Source organism: Hipposideros armiger, unplaced genomic scaffold (assembly GCF_001890085.2).
Source record: "Hipposideros armiger isolate ML-2016 unplaced genomic scaffold, ASM189008v1 scaffold_42, whole genome shotgun sequence".
In the NCBI taxonomy this organism is placed as follows: domain Eukaryota; kingdom Metazoa; phylum Chordata; class Mammalia; order Chiroptera; family Hipposideridae; genus Hipposideros; species Hipposideros armiger.
The window spans coordinates 2,176,473-2,195,765 of record NW_017731392.1 but is presented as its reverse complement, the minus strand read 5'-3'; the positions used below and the strand labels follow the sequence as shown (position 1 = coordinate 2,195,765).

The following is a 19,293-nucleotide window of genomic DNA, read 5'->3' as shown; positions in this document are numbered from 1 at the left end:
AATGATGGTGCCAACTTGGGCCAGTGAAGCAACGTCCTCCACAACTAGACTGAAGAACAAAAGGACAGCAACTTGTCTGTTCCCCTTCCCCAATTCCCAGCGCTGTTCCCATCCCCCAATTCCATTTAAAAAAATAAATAAAAATAACAGATGAATCTTGATAAGAAAACAAGCTTTATGGCATCTTAATATGCCTTATTTCCATTCTTCCTTCCCTGCTCCAGCTCTTCATACCCTTAAAAAATCAATACCCCACAACTGTGTTTGTGAAATACAGAAGTTTCTCAGCCATTAAAGTGGGCAGAATAGGGTTGGAGCTCCGTCAGAGCCATATTCCAAGAAAATTATCATATTTGACCTATCTGGTGGTTCCCTGAAAGGCCCCACTTGCAGGGATGTCTTTATATGACCTAAATTGGGGCTTGTCCAGTCAGTGCAAAAAGCCTTTTCCCTGAAAGCCATTTGTTGAAAACAGAGGCAATTGTTTAACATCACAGATGCCTTAGGCAGTGAATAATAAGTCACACAATAGACTAATCAAAAGCTTAAATGAAAAAACTGAGGAATGAAATGTGAATAGATGGTTTTGAAAAGCTGACATATTCCTGGGAATCTAGAAGGCTATGTACATGTGTAGGGCTGTGCACACGCTCAGGAAAGACCTAAGAAGGCTGTAAGCTCTCATCTGTGGCTGACCTTGAAGCAGGAAGTAAAGGCTAAAGCAGAGCTGTCAAATGCCTGACTTTTGAAGCATGGTCCAACACACACAAAGAGGCCCTTTCCTTTTGTGACTTGTAAATTTTGTTGAAAACTGGACATTTAAAATAGTATGTGACAACTCAGGAAATCAGATTCTCCTCTTCCCAAGGTTTGTTTTTTTCCTGGTGATGGTTTGCTTGTTTTGTTACTTTTCTGAATTAATTCTATAAAGTCTGAATTCTTTGTCATGTCCGGCCATCTGCTTGGTTAGCTTAGTGGCCAACTAATGACTGGACACAGGTTTCCTTAAAAGTCTGGAACCAATACATCCCCCAGTCTTTGCTGAGGGCCTCTTTGTGTGTGTTGAAGCATGCTTCAAAAGTCAGGCATTTGACAGCTCTGCTTTAGCTTTTACTTCCTGCTTCAAGGTCAGCCACAGATGAGAGCTAAGACTGGGGGACGTATTGGTTCCAGGCTTTTAAGGAAATCTGTGTCCATTCATTAGTTGGCTTTTTTTTGGCTCCCTCTCCAATTTTCACATTGTCTAACAACTTAGTACTCACGGCCATATTGGGCTGAAGAAAACCAACTACAGCTACCATCTTTCTATTTGCATGCCTGCCTTCACAGTAGGATTGGAACAGGAATTCCAAGAAAGATTTTTTTTCTCTCTTCACTCAACAGGTCTAACACAAATGTGACACAGAAAATAAAAAGTTTCAACGGTGTCTCTCTTCAACTACAGAAGAAAGTAAACACTACTTTAAATAAAAAAGGAACTTAAGATAATGTTAATGTTATTAAACCAAAATATTAATGAAGCATTAAGTATGGCAGTAGCAAAATCAGTTCTGACTCAAAATAAAGTTATTTATAGCACCTTAAGCTGTTAGTGTTTCTCTATTAAAATTTCTAATGCAATGCAAATCTCCTCAGAAAAATCTTAAGACTGAGAAGCTTAACATTAGTTTAGCAATCACCAGCCACTATAAATTGGGCACTCTGAGTAATGCAGGTACAAGACATCCACTAAAACATAAACAACATTAAAGCAGGAAGTTTGTGTCTGTTTTTGTAAAGTTTGTGTCTTGTATACCCAGCACCTAGAACAGTGCTTCCAACAGAGTAGGCAGTAGATGAGTACTTGTTAAAATTAAAAAAAAAAAATCATTACTGTTTTGAAGAAGTTTATAACCTCGTTGGGATAAAAAAGTACCACAAATAACACAATCACAGAATAGGGCCAGCCAAGTGGCTCAGCTGGTTAAGAGTGCAAGCTCTGAGCAACAGGGTTGCCGGTTCAATTCCCACATGGGTCAGTAAGCTGCACCTGAACTGAGCCACTGCTGAGCTGCCAACAGGTAGTAGGGTGGCTCAGCTGGTGAGAGCATGTGCTCCTAACAACAAGGTTGCTGGTTCGACTCCCGCATGGGATGGTGGGCTACTCCCACCCACAACTAAGATTGAACACGGCACCATGAGCTGAGTGGCTGTGAGCTGCCAATGGGCAGCCGGTGACGACTGGACTTGGAGCTGAGCTAGCTGCGCCCTCCACAACTAAGACTGAAGGACAACTTGGCTGTTCCCTTTCCCCAATTCCCCAGTAAAGAATCTTTAAAAAAAAAAAATCACAGAATGAATAGATATTAACTTAGTACTGATTACATGTATAATAAATATGTAGCAAAAAAGGAGCGAGCATGTGAGCTGGAAAGGTTTATGTCACCTGCTGTTAGTCATTACTGTTGTCTAACAAACAACCCCCAAATCTTAGTGGCTTAAAATAACAAGCATTTTATTATGCTCACAGGTTCTATGGGGTAGGAATGCAGACAGGGAACAGAGGGGATGACTTTGCTCCACTCTATCTGGGACCTTAGATGGAAATGAGACTCAACAGTTGGGGATTAGAATCATCTGGAGGTTTTTCCCTCACATGTCTGGCACCTTGGCTGGGTAGCCTTTTCCATGTCACTTGGCTTCCTCACAGCATGGTAGCTACAGGGTCCAAGCATGTGTGTTCCATGTTTCCACCTTACAATAAGGTGGAAGCGACATCGCCTTTTTTGTCCTAACTTCAGTGTAGTCTACTGGTTAATGCAGTCCCAAGCCTGCCCAGAATCAAGGGGAAGGAACACAGATCCCCACTTCTCATTAAGTAGCGTCAAGGAATCTGTGGCCATTAAAAAACCACTATCCTGCTAATAATGAGCAATGGGGAAGTGGCCCATAAAGAATATGTGGGCCAGGGGGTTGAGAAAATGGGTAGGAGTTTGATTTCCACTATTTCACGTATCTTTATATCTTGAGCAAATTACTTAACTTTTGTAAATCTTAGTTTTCTTATCTATGAAAAAAGAATCATCATCACTATCACTAGCTCAGAGAGCTGTTTAGAGCATTACTCAGGCTTTTATAATTAATGTAAAGTACCTTTTTCTTACACCCACTAGTTTTGGGTACCTAATAATGCTGAATAAATGTTTATTAAGTGAACTATATGGAAAATTAGTATATCAGAATCCCAAGCCATCCAAGTTGCCCAAGTTAGCTTAACTTCCTGTAGTTATTTGCACGTAAGGGAGAAAAAAATTGGGTATCTAACATTCACAGAATGATTTTTTAAAACATGAAGCAGGAGTGAAATTGAAAAAGGGATCATATTTAGTGGGCATTAGGCACAGCAGTAGTATCTATCTCTCTTTAACCCCCTAATAGCATTAGAGGTAAGTACCTAAGTGGTCAAATGCTTATGGCCATCACACACCTCAATGATACCACTTACATGCCAAATTCTCAAAGAAATAGAAAAATAGAAAAATCATTTATTCACCACTTTGCATTCTGCCCTAGTGTTCAGCAGTCTACTCTATTTCTGTCTCACCACCTTCCTGAATCTAAGCCGATGAATATAGGTCACTATAGAAATGAAGCAAGACTGCAATTCCAGAAAGCAGCCAAACGAGGGAGGCCCTAAAGCTCAGAACCACATACTCACCATAATACTCAACCCACTTTCTTTCTATCACCAGGCAAAGAAAATTTGGAGTCTGGTTGCTCCTATTTTCTACTACATTCCCCATCTGCACTCAGGCTGCGATATATGACTTCTCTTGCTTTTCTGGGATGTCTCTAACATAGGCAGGAAGGGAAAGGGATGCCAAACAAAAATATAAAAACCAGTATCAGACTCCGGTCTTCCAAGCTCACAGAGCTAAAATACTTGATGGAATTTGAAATATCTTTTAAAAAAACTATTCTTTTAAGATTCTAATTTAAATTCACCTTTAAAAATCATTGATATACTTCTTAATTCCCCTTTTTACCATATAGAATTTTGTTAAAATTAAATAAAGATGTTATTTCAGATTTTACTGTATTTTTTAAAGCACTATAAGACAAAACATTAACCAAAAGCTGAGATAGGGAGAATGACCAAATAGCTAGAAATTTTGAAGTGATAAGTGAAAACAAACACTGTTATTTATCTGAAGGAAGAAAAATTATAAAAATGATTATTATGAGACCATTCACATTATAGACAAATGAATCAGAGTTAAGAATGATTTAAAATCCAGCTTCTGGATTATCTGAGATTGTTGTAAGTGATTATAAATTGAATAATCTTCTAATTCTCAAATTACCTAAATTACCTTCTTTTCCTTTTTAAAAGGTGAGTGCTACATTTTTACCTTTCCAGTTTTCAAGGGCTTCTGTACCTCAAAAGTGATAAAGAATGGCGAGGGTCTTTGTAACAGCATCTGCCACTTCTCAGGTAATCTAAGTTGTTTGTCATCAGGTTTGCAAATCATCTGATATAAATAGCTTTTTAAAGTACTCCTCAACCATTTCCTTCCCTATTCTATTTCTGCTTTCTACCACCTTTATAAGAGGTACTTATTATAATTAACTGATTACTGATGCTAAATTACAGAAAAACAGAAAGCTGCATACTTTCATGCATCCATGGGGATTGACACAATCTATACACTTTTTTGAACTGAAAAATGCTTTTGCTTTTTCTGTTAGCTTTTATGTTTTTGGCAAAGTAGAACCCTTATATAATTGACCTAATTATTTATTCTATTTAATAAATATTAAGTTCTTGCTTTTCTCTGATCTACTTTTTAGGATTTTATGCAATTCAAATATAGTAAATCAGCTGCAAACATAAAACTGCTTTATGCAGCCCTCTCTAATGTGGGAAGATAAGAAGAGAAGCTGGTAGTAACAGGTAACAAAAGAAATAAATGTTACATGCATTGCTTTTAAAAATGACAAGCTAGGGGCCGGCCGAGTGGCTCAGTTGGTTAAGAGCTCGCTCAAGAGTTTGAGCTCTGAGCAACAGCGGTTCGATGCCTGGCCCTGAGCTGAGCTGCTGCTAAGCTGCCAATAGGTAGCAGGATGGCTCAGCTTAAAAAAAAAGAAAAAACAAAACAAAAAAAAACAACAACAAAATGACAAGCTGCACAACAAAAAAATAAATTGTATAAAGGAACACCATCAATAACAGAAAAGCTCGTAAGTAATCAGAAGTTGAAATGCAATTAATCAGTCAAGAATATTGCAAGTGTGCTAGCACTGAAATAATAAATGAACTTTATATATATATGCAAAATAATAAAATTATAATTTAAATGAGAAATTTTAAAAATTCTGAATACCTTACTAATAGCTTATTAGTTTTAAATGTATTCAGTTTAAGAATTTCTTTACTACTGAAAGTTAAATAAATGTAAATTTTATTTTACTCATATAATAACACCTCAGTTATCAGAGGTCACATATGCAGTCAATAACCAAGAAGGAAGCCAAAAAAAGTCTCTGAGTGGCCAAAAGTGGTGATACTTCATGCATCAATAAATAAGTTGTAGTAAATCCTATGATAGAATACTATACTAAATTGAAAATAAACGACAGCTACATGCAACAACACAAATGAAATTCACAAACCATACTGAATGAAAGTTAAGACACACAAAAAACGCACTCTTATGACTCCATTTAAATAGAGCTCAAAAACGGACAAATGTGCTGTTAAAAGGGTAAAGGGGGGTCAAATACCTGGTGATGGAACGAGAATTGACTCTAGGTGCTGAACACACAATGTGATATATAGCTGACGTATTATAGAATTGTACTCTTGAAACCTATGTAATTTTACTAACCATTGTCACTCCAATAAATTTTAATTAAAAAAAAGTAAGTACTGAGAGAAAGAAGAGATAATAACTGGGAAGATGGATGAGGGAGGCTTCTACAATGCTACTAATGCTTTATTTCTTGACCTTGTAATTCCATGGGTGAGTTCACGTTTTCAATTTGAATAGGATTTATTTTTTAGAGTTTTAGGTTCGCAGCAAAATTGAGGAAAAGGTACAGAGATATCCCATATGCCACCTGCCCCCACATTTGCACAGTCTCCTCCACTATCAAAATGCCCCACCTGAGTGGTACATTTGTTACAACTGATGAACCTACATCATTATCACCCAAAGTCCATAGTTTACATTAGGGTTCACTCTTGGTGGTGTACAGTCTATGGGTTTGGACAAATGTGTAATGACATGTATCCATCATTATAGTATCATACAGAGTAGTGCCACTGCCCTAAAAATCCTCTGTTCTCCATCTATTCATCTCTCTCCCACCACCCCCAACCCATGGCAACCACTCATCTTTTTACTGTCTCTATATTTGCCTTTTCCAGGATATCACATAATTGGAATCATAGAATATGCAGAATTTTCAGATTGGCTTCTTTTGCTTAGTAACATGTCATTTAAAGTTCCTCCACATCTTTTCATAGCTTGATAGCTCATTGCTTTTTAGTGCTGAATAATATTCCATTGTCTGAATGTCCCAGTTTAACCATTCATTTACTGAGGACCACCTTGGTTGTTTCCAAGTGTTGGCAATTAGGATTAAAGCTGTTATAAACTCACATGTGCAGGTTTTTGTGTGGACACAGGTTTTCAACTCACTTATATAAATAACAAGGAGTGTAACTGCTAGATTGCATGGTAAGAGTATGTTTAGTTTTATAAAAAACTCTTAAACTGTCTTCCAAAGTGGCTGTACCATTTTACATTCCCACCAGCAACGAATGAGAATTCCTGTTGCTACACATCCTCACCAGCATTTGGTGGTGTCAGTGTTTTGGATTTTGGTCATTCTAATAGGTATGTGGTGGTATCTCACTGTTAATTTGCAATTCCCTAGTAATATATGATGAGGAGCATCTTTTCATATATATATAACTATAGTTGACATTCAATACTATTGTACTTCAGCCCCAGGTGTACAGCACAGTGGTCAGGCAACCACACAGTCCATGAAGTGATCCCCCTGATAAGTCCAGTACCTCCATCAATCTACTTTTAATCTTTATATTAAAAGTGGGCTTTATAAACAACATACAGTTGGGTCTTGTTTTATTAATCCACTCTGACAACCTATCTTTCAATTTGTGTTTTTGTTTATTTATTTATTTTTTAGCTGAGCCATCCTGCCACCTGTTGGCAGCTCAGTGGCTGCTCAGCTCAGGCCGGGACTCGAACTGCTGTTGCTCAGAGCTCAAACTTTTGAGTGAGCTCTTAACCAACTGAGCCACTCGGCTGGCCCAATTGGTGTTTTTAGACCATTGATGTTTAAAGCAATTATTGATATAGTGGTTTCCTCTTAGCAGTTTAAATATTTCATTCCATTCTCTTCTTGCTTGAATGGTTAACTAAGAGAATCAGATATAATTCTTAACTGTGTTACTCTAGGTAAGGTGTTTTTTCCTCTGGTTTCTTTCAGGACTTTATCTTTAATTTTTTGCAGTTTGAATATGATATGCCTAGGTGGAGCTATTTTGGCATTTATCCTGTGTCCTCTAATCTTTCTGGATCCATGGTTTAAATGTCTGACATTAATTTGGGAAAATTCTCAGTTACTGCTTCAAGTATTGATTGTTTCTTTGTCTCTTTTCTCTCCTTCTAATATTCCCACTGTATGTATGTTACACCTTCTGTAGTTGTCTCACAATTCTTGGATATTCTATGCATATTTTTTCAGTGTTTTTTTTTTCCCCTCCGCTTTTGTGTTTTGGAAGTTTCAACTGACATATCCCCAAGCTCAGAAATTCTTTCTTCAGTCATGTGCAGTCTACTAATGAGTCCATCAAAACTCTTCATTTTTGTTACAGTGTTTATCTCTAGCATTTCTTTTTTATTGTTTCTTAGATTTTCCATCTCTCTGCTTACATTACACATCTGTTATTTCATGATGTCTATTTTAACTATTAAAGCCCTCGGCATATTAATCATAGGTTTTTTTTAATTCCTAGTCTGATAATTCCAATACCTCTGACATATCTGAATCTGGTTCTAATATTTCCTCTATCTCTTCAAACTGTTTTTTCCTTTTAGTCTGCTTTGTAATTTTTTCCTGATAGCCAGACATGATGTGCTAGGTGAAAGGGACTGCAGAACAGGCCTTAGTAAAGTGGGAATAAGGCATGGGGGGAAGGAAAGTGTACTACAGTCCTATGATTAGGTCTCAGTTTTTAAGTAAGACTTTGCCCCACAACTGTGAAATTCACAAATGCTTCTCATTTTCACCCCTTAGGTGGAACAGGATGCTGGGGTTGGGTACTTCCCTTCCCCCAATTTGGGTAGGCTCTGATAAAGCCCCAATCGTTCAGGCATTGGTAAATAGTTTGTTTTGAGGTTAGGACTTGTTGAGAAGTATAGAATGCTTAAAGAACAAAATGCGCTGGCATAATTCAAATGCTTCCTTTTCCCTCCTAGAAGCACAAGAGGGTTTTTTTTCTCCCTCCAATCTTCACTGGAAGCACCTGGTACCCTGATTAGGTTCCCCTGGAGTTTTAACTTTCAGACTTATCCACACCGAGTCTCCAGCACTTCATCAAGTATAGTTCAGGTTTACTGTAGTGGTTCCCTCAGAGGTTTTTGCTCCATTAGTTGTGATTTTCTGTATTTGCCTAACTGTTTCTCCAAATTTGGGGGCAGTGGTTTGTCCTATGATCTCACTTCTCTGACAAATCAAACAGTTCTAGATTTTTCAGTTTTCTCAAATTTTTATTTCTCAGGACAAAGTGAAAACTTCCAAGTTCTTTACATGCCAGGTTAGAAACCAAAGTCTTTGTTCATTTTTCAATAATTAGTTGAGCTATATATTGATAATCTGTACGTTTATAAATTATGCATGTTTATATATGTATGTTACACTTCAATTAAAAAGACATTTTAAAAGTCCATGTACCATGTCCTTGTTCCACATGAAGAGAATTTCAAGACCTTAATTAAAGCAGTTTACCACTATTACTTTAGCCATAATTCTAAAAAACTTCATTACATAGTTATCAAGAGATTTAAAAAAGGTAAACTAGAAAAAGAACAGAAGCATAGTCCTTCTAGGCACTTACAGCTGTAATCACTGCCAGGACTCTAAAGGAAAGAGCTTTCAGAGTGGCAGATTGGAAAAGCTCCAGGGAGCAAAGTTAAAGAGCTCTGATGCCAAAGAAGAAGAACTGGGTCATTTCCCTATTATACAAATTAAAAAGGGAATAGTATTCCCATTTTGCCCTCTATTCTTATGCAAATCTTTCAGTTAGAAGCCTTATATTAGCTTCAAGTAGCTCTCAGTGTGGGTCCAGGTTAATTTCAAAACGCTGGGCTACTGCTTGAGGGCAGGAACTACTACTTATTTTCCTTTTTTGTTTTACTCACAGACTTAGCAAAATGAATGGCACAAGCTAACAAGACAATCTATATATTTCATAAAATTAATATGATAAAAATCAAGCACTTTGTGTTTGCACATGTGCTTTTTAGAGGGGAAGCGAAAGGAGATGTGGGTAAAAGGATCCTGTAAGTGCTAATTTTCATAATCATTAAGCAACTAAATAGGAATATGTTTGGTAGTCACTGGACTGAAAAGAATTAGGCTAAGAGGTTAACTAAGCAATCCATACTAATGTCTGTAATCAAGACTACTTTAATAATCTCTGTGAAAGAGGCAACAGGCTGACTACTCACAATGAATGGAAATTCCCCCAGTCTCCCTCAGTAATTCACTTTAATATTGATTTAACAATTCTTGATGTTGAATTGCTTCATATCATAGTTTACAACAAATTCCTTTTGAAACAGACCAAAGGTAGAACTGAAGAATATTTGACCTTCATATACTGAGCTTGAAACAGCTCTTGTTCTCATATCATAAAACAGAAAGGGTTTCCTGAGTTCTATATGAAAATAAAACAAACAAACAAACAATAAAAACACAAGGGTGCTCTACTATTTATAAAGGCTGAACTTGACTTCCTGATTTCCAAGAAAATCCAAGGGGTATTCTATGGCAGCTATAGTTTCAACTAAATATCTAGTACTTACGGGATCAATGGAATGATGGCCCAAAACTAACATTTCTGAACATTCCCTCCAAGATCCATTAGTCTAAGAGCATCATGTTCCAGTATCTTTGGTTCTTTGAGTTATAACTGATAAGAAAATTTCATGAAGATCCCTAGCTACACCAGATGTCAAGGCAATTCATGTTTTAATTAGAGTACAGAGTAAGCCTATTAATGTCAACAGTTAAATATGCTTACAACTCCAGTTCTTAGTAAATCCCTTCTTGACAGCATATAAGTAATACATGGACATAAGGACAGAGAGCAATAAAGGATAGAGATTGTATAAAATCTAATATAAAAGAAAAGAATCAATATGTCCTTGGATAAATAAGTGTCCAAAAACTTGTAGAGTTTCCTCCATATGAAAGTGTCTTTTTATAGTTTTTTCTCCTATGAGCTTCTTGAGCGCAGGGATACATTTTCTCAGCACCTAACAGAGTGCTCAGAGCATAGATGAAGTACAACAAATGGAACTGTGGTAAGTAACCCCCTTAATCCTCATAACAATTGTATAAGGTAGGTAATATATTGCTACTTTTATAAATAACAAAACTGGGAATCATTCAAATTAAAGAATGTGCCAAAGTCACAGAGCAGTCTAACTCCAGGATATATGTCCTTAATTATTGTACCATACTGTCTGGATAAATGAATGCCTGTTTTGTCCAGCTTCAGTCTCAGTTTTAATAACTAATTTTATCAATCTGCTCACTCAGATATTATCTGCATTTGTTCCTTCTGTATCAGCATGACTATATGAGCTCAAGAATCACCAGAGAAGTAGAAGATTTCAGGGCCAGGAAGATAATTTTAGGAATCAAGGGTCATTTCTGGACTTTCAAAATCTGGTTACTGTTAACATTAAGTTACTTAATTTCTAAATACAAGTACACTGAATTTTTAAAGTGTAAATGATTATACTATATTTTTAGGAGATAAGCTGGGTAATTTATATAATATAGCAAGAGTAGGAAGATGAGTTCTTTTTAATAGAAAACTTAGAAAGGGCTATGAGGCTAAACTAGCAAGCCTATTTTACAGATAAGGGTTCCATAAGTGATTTATATTTCTTTAGCAAAATATTCAATGCAAAATGATTTATATTACTACACTATGCCCATATCTCATCTATATGACCCCAAATCAATTAAATAATAAAACAGTTTATAAAACAAATTTATGAAATTATTTAATCTTCCAGTCTGCTTAAAACCACCATTAATTAATCTTTCAGTATATCCCATGGTATTATACAAACAGAAATCTTTCTGTTCAGATAAAAGTAGGACTTTAATAACATGTAATAAGATGATCTTTTTCTTCAGATCAGAGCCAAAAAAGATGTAAAGCAAATCTTACACTTACTTAATTCATCTTACATTTTTAATTTCCAAACATGCACACATATACACATTACACAAAAATTAATTATTGAACTGTGAGACATTAATGAAAATCCAGTGAGATCAATTCAGTACTACTGTAATTCTTCAAAACATGAACAATATGTAATAAAGCTATAGAAAATCAATACTTTTCTCCATTTAAGATGTTTAAAACGTCAAAAAGTAATTGACATTTATCTGCTGATTGCTGACAATGATTACCTCTAATTTTCAAATGTTAGGAATATAATGGAATCATGTATATAATAAAAATTATCTCAGGCCGGCCGAGTGGCATGTTGGTTAAGAGTTGGCTTGGGACACCAGCTCTGAGCAGCAGGGCCCCGGTTCGGATCCCACATCAGGGCCAGTGACGCTGCGCCCTCTACAGCTAAGATGGTGAACAACAGCTCAACCTGGAGCTGGGCTGCTGTGGGTCGCAGGCGACGGAGTAGGTTGCAGCTCCTGCTACAGTGAGGTGCCGTAAAGCTACTGTGAATGGCTGGCAGCCAGCGTGAACAACCGGCAGCCAGCATGAGCTACCGAGAGCCACTGTGAGCAGCTGTTCAGTGGCCAGCAACCGATCTGCCTCACCTGGAAAGAGTGCAATGATAATACCAACTTGGACCAGTGAAGCGACGTCCTCTACAACTAGAATGAAGTACAGAAGGACAGCAACTTCTTTGTTCCCCTTCCCCAATTCCCCAGCACTGTTCCCCTCCCTCAACCCCCCAATAAAATCTTTAAAAAAAAAATCTTTAATTTTTTTTTTTAATTTTTAAAATTTAAATTTATTTAAATTTCACTTTATTTTTTTATATTAGTTTCAGGTGTACAAAACACCATAATGATTTGATATTTACACTCTTCACAAAGTGATAACCTTCCCTGCCAAGTCTACTACCCCTCTGACATCGAATATATGTGTAGCTGTTACAATACCACTGATTATATTCCCTATGCTGTACTTTACATCCCATGAATATAGATTAGATAGATAGATAATATGTCTATAATATATATATATTTAATTATAGTTGACATTCAATATTATTCTACTTCAGCTTCAGGTGTATAATGCATTGGTCAGGCATCTACACAATCTATGAATCCAAAAGTCCAGTGCTCGTCTGGCACCCTACATAATTTTTACATTATTGATTATATTTCCCCATACTGTATTTCACATCCCCATGGCTATTTTGTGACTACCAATTTGTACTTTCTAATCCCTTCACTTTTTTCTTTAATTTTTAAAAGTTAGTTCATGGTGATTGAAATAAAAACTTTTGGTCAGATTTTTACATACCTTAAAGGTAGAAAGTCCATAAAGTCTTGTGGTATGAACAGTTTCTTGGGAAATATTTGTAATGTTAGTTATAAAGTCCTCAAGGTATTTGCATGCTTGTTCCAGGTGTGTTGTGTTTATTATGATTTGCACTAGCTAGAAAATACAAAATATATTCTGTAAAATGCATGTAATATGACACAGAGCCATTTGCTTTTTTAAAAATAGGATTATTACTTCCTGTAATTGTATCATTTCTGCATAATTATAGCATTAGAGGATACAACTGATTATGTGATTTCAAAAGCCTGCTACAAATATTATTTATGACTGCTATAATTTTTTAAAAAATAACCAAGATCTAACTGCCAATTAATTTAAAGTAACTTTTCAAAGTAGTTTTTCAAATTTTATATTAATGAAGTAAAAAAATGAGTATTTTCATTTTTTATGAATGGTCTGGCCATCATAAATCTACATATGTTCCAACACCTTCAACTATAGTAGTTACCCCTGATCTGTAGGGGATACGTTCCAATACCACCAGTAGATTCATGAAACTGTGAATTGTACTTGAACCCTATACATGCTATGTTTTTTCCTATACGTACATACATGTGATAAAGTTTAGTTTATAAATTAGGCACAGTAGAGAGTAACATCAATGACTAATAGTAAAACAGATCAAGTATAACACTATATTGTAATAAAAGTTGTGTTATGTGGTCATTCATTTCAGGGGAATCCCTTATAGAAGTCTGGGTCTAGGCTCAATGCTTTCTGATGCAACATGTTGCTGTCAATCGAAACATTTTCTGTTCATGTCTTCCACCCACAAATGTAATGCTTTTTCCATCTTAACTTATCACACACTGTGGCCTTAACTTCTGCAATATGAGAATGTGATAGCAAAACTAGCACAAATTTCCTTTTCCTTCTTCACAATTTCACAGATAGAAGTTTGGTTCTTACCTTAGAGCTTAGCAACCTCAACACATGACTTTTTTCTTTCCTCATTAATTCAAGAACTTTCACCTTTTCACTTAAAGGAGCACTTTATGGCCTCTCTTTGGCAGATCTAAATTGCCAGCATCGCTACTCTTGCACTTTGGGGCCATTATTAAGTAAAATAAGGGCTGCTTGAACACAAGAACTGCGATACCATAACAGGTGTTCTGATAACTGAGACAGCTACTAATGACTGAACAGGCAGGTAGTGTGTACAGCGTGGATACGCTGGACAAAGGGATGACTCACGTCCCGGGTGGAATGGTGAGGGACCGTGCGAGATTTCATCATGCATGCTACTCAGAACAGTGCACAATTTAAAACTTATAAATTGTTTACTGAATTATTTCTTAATTTTCCATTTAATATTTCTGGACTGCAGTTGACCACAGGTAACTGAAACCATGAATATGGGAGACTACTATATGTACTATTCCCTGTGTAAAAACTGTTTTCCCTCACATTGGTTGGGTTTACACTGATGCTTCTTTATTTTTTAAACAAATCCACTTCTATTAATAAATTTAAAATAGCTAGTTTTACAGGATGATGTTCAGCAATAACTTAATTTATAACAATTGTTTCATGTCATGAAACACTTAGCTATAAACCTACCTCTGTCAAACCTATATGAGGTTTTCTAATAAGGTTCAGTAAACAGCTATTCAAAGTTCTGGTCAGCAGCAGATTTGTAGATTTTCTAAGCATATCATCTATTTCTGTTGAGCTAAAAACAAAAGTGGATATTATTAAGCTTTCAACCAAGGTATAGTTGGTTAACTTCCTGAATAATTTAATATAATTTAGTTAAATTATTTGTTCCACCTCATTTTTTTGTATCTTAAAAAAACTACACCCACCCATATTTATTAAATCACAAATTTCAGTACAATTTAATTTCACAAAAGGGACATTTTCAATAAAGTAAAATATTCATTTAGGGCATAATTTAAATGTATTCAATTAACATTACAGTAAGACCACTGGGGTACTTAGTATAAGGAAATAAAATTATTCTTAAATTATGACTCCATTGTGGGACAGTCCCTTTCAAAGACACTTCATATGTTACTATAGCTAAAATTACTGTTAAAATGCAAATCACTCTGAGCTCTTTCCAGATATAATTAATTACTAGATTTAATTTTAACCTAAGATATCCATTTCCACTGAGATTTTTAAGAGATTCAAAGATACCAAGGGCCCCACCCTCCGAGTTTCTAATTCAGTAGGTACAGGGTTGCATTTCTAACAATTTCCCATGTGATGCTAATGCTGCTGGTCTTGTGACTACACTTGTGAGAAACACACAGCACATAAGCGCTATATATACATTAGGTATTTGTCTTCCTTTCTTTTCCTTTCCTCTCCAACTCACGTTATTCAGAACAAAAATTTTAAATCTTTTAAAGAATCCCTCTTCAAAGGAAAAAGCAGTATAAGACGTAAAAAAATCAGATACTCTTTTACCCTGGCAAAACACACATTTATTTTTCCATGTATTCATACACTGTTTAAATCCAAAATAATGGTAGCTTACAATAAGAGACACAGATACAACAAATACAATAAAGTAACTATGAATGTTCTTATTGTTTCAGCTTGAAAGATCAATAATTGTTGTATTTCAACTGCCATCACATCTTTTTATAACTTAAAATTCAGAAGTGTTTCACACTGAAGGGTATTTCTTGCTATTCAGTATACAATCGAAAGAATAGATTTCAGAGAGGGAGATAACTATATTATGAAAGCTAGTATCACCCCCTCCTCCAGAGAGTATTCACAATTAGAAATATAGCATATGACCACAATGCAGGGTCCATACAGGTAGCTGGTACAAGGTGTGGCATAGAGATGAACGTTTCTCTAACATTAACTGTTCATTCACTTTATGCCAGACACTTTCACTGATATGGAAGTCAGAAGAACTGCTCCTACATCCCAGCTCACAAACTAGCTGGTCATTCTGGATAAGTGATGTAGCCTCTCTGAGCCTCAGTTTCTTTATTACCAAAGTAGGCAAAATATCACATTTCCTATTTCCAAAAATGTACGGTATTACTTTTATCATACCAAATAAATAGTATTCTCTTGTCTATAAAATCAAGTTGGCTATAGCTACGAACAGTTGCTGTGCTGCTCTTCATTACTGAGTATGATACCAATTCGCTAAAGCATGCTTTATTAATGTTATTATTTTATATTGAGCCTTAAGCCTATTTGAGACAAAACTATTGAGAATATTAGCTTTTTGACAAGTCAATGACACAGATAAAGAAGGGATATTGTTTAGCTACTGATAACCTGAATAATAGAAGAACTAAAATAAATAAGATCTAAACAAGTAAAGAAAAAACGGGGGATACTGGTAAAACGGATCTAACAACAAATGCAAGGTGTGAACCTTATGTGGACCTTGATTCAAACATACCAACTAAAAAGGGCATTTTGGGGACAACCAAGAAAATACTGATAAGGGCTAAGGAACTGATGACATTATGGAATAGTGTTAATTTTGTTAAGTGTGGGTAGACAATAAAATGTCCTTACTGTTTTTAGAAACACATACTGAAGTATTTAGGGTAAAATGTCATTATTTCTAGAATTTGCTTTAAAACACTTCAGCAAAAAAGTAGGTAAAATATGGCAAAATATTGTTAAATCTAGATGCTGAGAACATAGGAGTTTCTTATACTATTATCTCTATTTCTATTTATGTTTGAAGATTTATATAATAAAAAGTAAAAAATATATATATATAATACCAGATTTATAGCAACTTAACCCCATGTCACTAAATTATAGTAGCCTTTCCAATGAGGTAACAATCCATTAAAGAGTCACTGCCTGAAAATCAAGTATTAATGTTTCATAAAAACAGCTGTGATAAGGATACATTTCTTATTAGTAAACTTACCTCCGGTGTAGTGACTCTGAAAATTTGAGGCTGGCATAAATAAATTCTTTAACTTGAATGTAAATACGAGGCACTGACTGAGACATGGGGAATTTCTTTGGGAAAGGTTGCTGCAGAAAGAAAAAGTTGACATTGTTTTGCAATATTACTAAAAGATATTCTAATCACCTAAAAGTATAAAAATTAAAATGATTTCACATTTGAATGGCAAATGCCTGCATCTCAAAGTTTACTGTTATATTTCTACATTATTTTTAGATTTTAAAGAACACCAAAATATTTCTTAGGAAAATAATGTGGCAATTTACCTGTTTCTTAAATGATATTGGAGACTTCAAACAAGCAGAGAAAGCATGTATCAATACCTCTGTAGATTCCAGTAAGTATCCTGCAGGAGATGCCTAGCTGTGTGCTTCTCTGCATCCATAATACAAGAGTCAGGCTGGCCATGAAAGTTATGGGATAGCTTCTTGGCCGAGTCATCAAACAATTCTAAGACTCCCTTCACTCACCCTTAATGAAGGCTTGATGCCAATTCAAGAAGGTATCCATTTCATTCCATAACTCCTAGAACACCTTACAACAGCTTTCTGACCTGTATACCATCAAACACTGGTATGCAGCCAATGGTTTACATTGTGCTTCTTGGCTAAACTGCTTTATCAGCCAACATCCATTAACAAATTGTTTCCAAAAGGTAAACTCTCTCCAAGGTTTTTACCCAAAGCCCCTTATTTATACTTCATGAAGTCCAATCTACACTTTTATCTTCACATTCATTGCAACCTAGTTGTATCAGAGAAAAGTACCCTCACCAAGGTCACCAATGACCTTGTAAATGTTAAATCCAATGGACTTTTCCAGCTCTCATGTTACCTGATTTACTCGTATCTGAAGTATGTGACACAGCTGACCTCCTCTCGCTCCTTAAATGGGCTCTCCTTCCTTGGTATCCATGCCCCAACACTGGATTTCCTCTTCTTTCTCTACCTTCTCTGTATCTCTTCTTCTAGCCATCCCTTAATTACTGCTATGCCTTAGAGTTCTAGTCTACATCTTCTTCTTTTCTTATCACACATACTGTCCTTGGATGATCTCATCTACTCTCATGACTTCAATTACCATGCAAGTGCCAATATCTCCCAAACCTACAACTCCAGACCAAATCTTTCTCCTGAAGTCCAAATCCATTTAACTAGCACTTGGACACCTCTATTTGGTTTTAACACTAAAGCTGCAATGCCCATGACTGCAAATCAGTGTTTGATGGTATTTGAGACATGCTCAATAGATCCCAAAGTGAAATTATTGTCCCTTCCTTCTAAATCTGTTCCTCTTGTGTTTCCTATCTTAGTGAAAGCTACCACTGTCCAAGGCAGAAACTTGGCTATCATATTTGACACCTCTATCTTCATCATCTCTCATACACAAATAATCACCAACTCCTGTTTTTCCTGCCTCCTAAACATCTCTCAAATTCCATGGCCATAACTCTCACTCAGGTCACCAATCTCTCTTATCAAGGTAACTGCTGGTTACCTAGCTGGTCTCTCTGCCACCAGTCCTTCTCTTCTCCAACCCATTTTCCTCCACACATTAGTCACAGAGATCTTTCTAAAGCACAAATCTGATTACGTTTTTACTACTTGAATTCCTATGGTGACTTTTCATAGCTCCTTCAGGACCAGAGACTACACTTTCTAACACTGCTTACAAGGGCTAATATAATCTGGCGCTTTTTACTTAATTTCTTGATCTTCATCTCTTGTCCTCTATCAACCTTGTACTTTATACTACAGAATTCTAGCCTTTCTGCATGCTGCTTCCTCTATCTGGAGCAGTGCCAACTTCTGTGAACTGTAATTTCCTGGGTTTTTTTTTTTAATCTATCCCTTACTTGATTATAAGCTCCTTGACAGCAGAGAATGAAAAACTAGCATGTAGCACAGTGGCTACTATGTAGTAGGTGAGGACAAATATTTGAATGAACAAATGTATTCTTGGGTACCTCCAGCATAAGGAAACTTAAAACCAGCTAGCAGGGATAACATTCATAGAGAGCAGTGTCTCTCCAAAACTGGTAGGTTCAACTTTTCCAAATTTAGAGATTCAATTAGGAGTGCTATAAAAATTGACTGAAGAGGTGCTATTCTTTAAAAACACCAGATAATAATGTAAATGCTAACTTATATCCAATTTATGCTTTGCAGAATAACGAACCCATTACTACTTGGAAGATATTTCAGATTTAAAATTTTATTTTAATGATATTAAAGACAGAATATGAACATGTTCTTAATTTAGCCAAAGAGATCTAATCAAATTATCACAGCTATCTACAATAAGAAAGGCTGATTTTTGCATATATGTTCAGTCTTATTCCTTTCTCACTCATAATTTACACTAAAAATAATTACTCATGTTATTTAAAAGACAGTTTTACATCTTTCCTAGTAGTTTAAATTGAAAAGTATACTTAAATCAGGAAAAAAATTAAATATATATACACACACAACAAAGAGACTGTTCCTAAATAATTCATGGATTTCCTTTTAAGTTGTCAAATTTA

The 19,293-nt window shown here is 35.7% G+C and overlaps 1 protein-coding gene across 4 annotated transcripts in view; it reads right to left on the bottom strand.

Moving 5' to 3' along the window:
* Positions 1-19,293, bottom strand: part of EXOC6 (exocyst complex component 6) — a 163,790-nt gene that overhangs the window by 70,324 nt on the left and 74,173 nt on the right. For all 4 annotated transcript variants that reach the window (XM_019639114.1, XM_019639110.1, XM_019639113.1 and 1 more), the window contains exons 15-17: positions 16,725-16,834; positions 14,420-14,531; positions 12,818-12,952 (exon numbers count right to left, since the gene is read on the bottom strand). In XM_019639114.1, the coding sequence (XP_019494659.1) occupies positions 12,818-12,952; positions 14,420-14,531; positions 16,725-16,834 (357 nt within the window). The remainder of the gene's footprint in view (positions 1-12,817; positions 12,953-14,419; positions 14,532-16,724; positions 16,835-19,293) is intronic.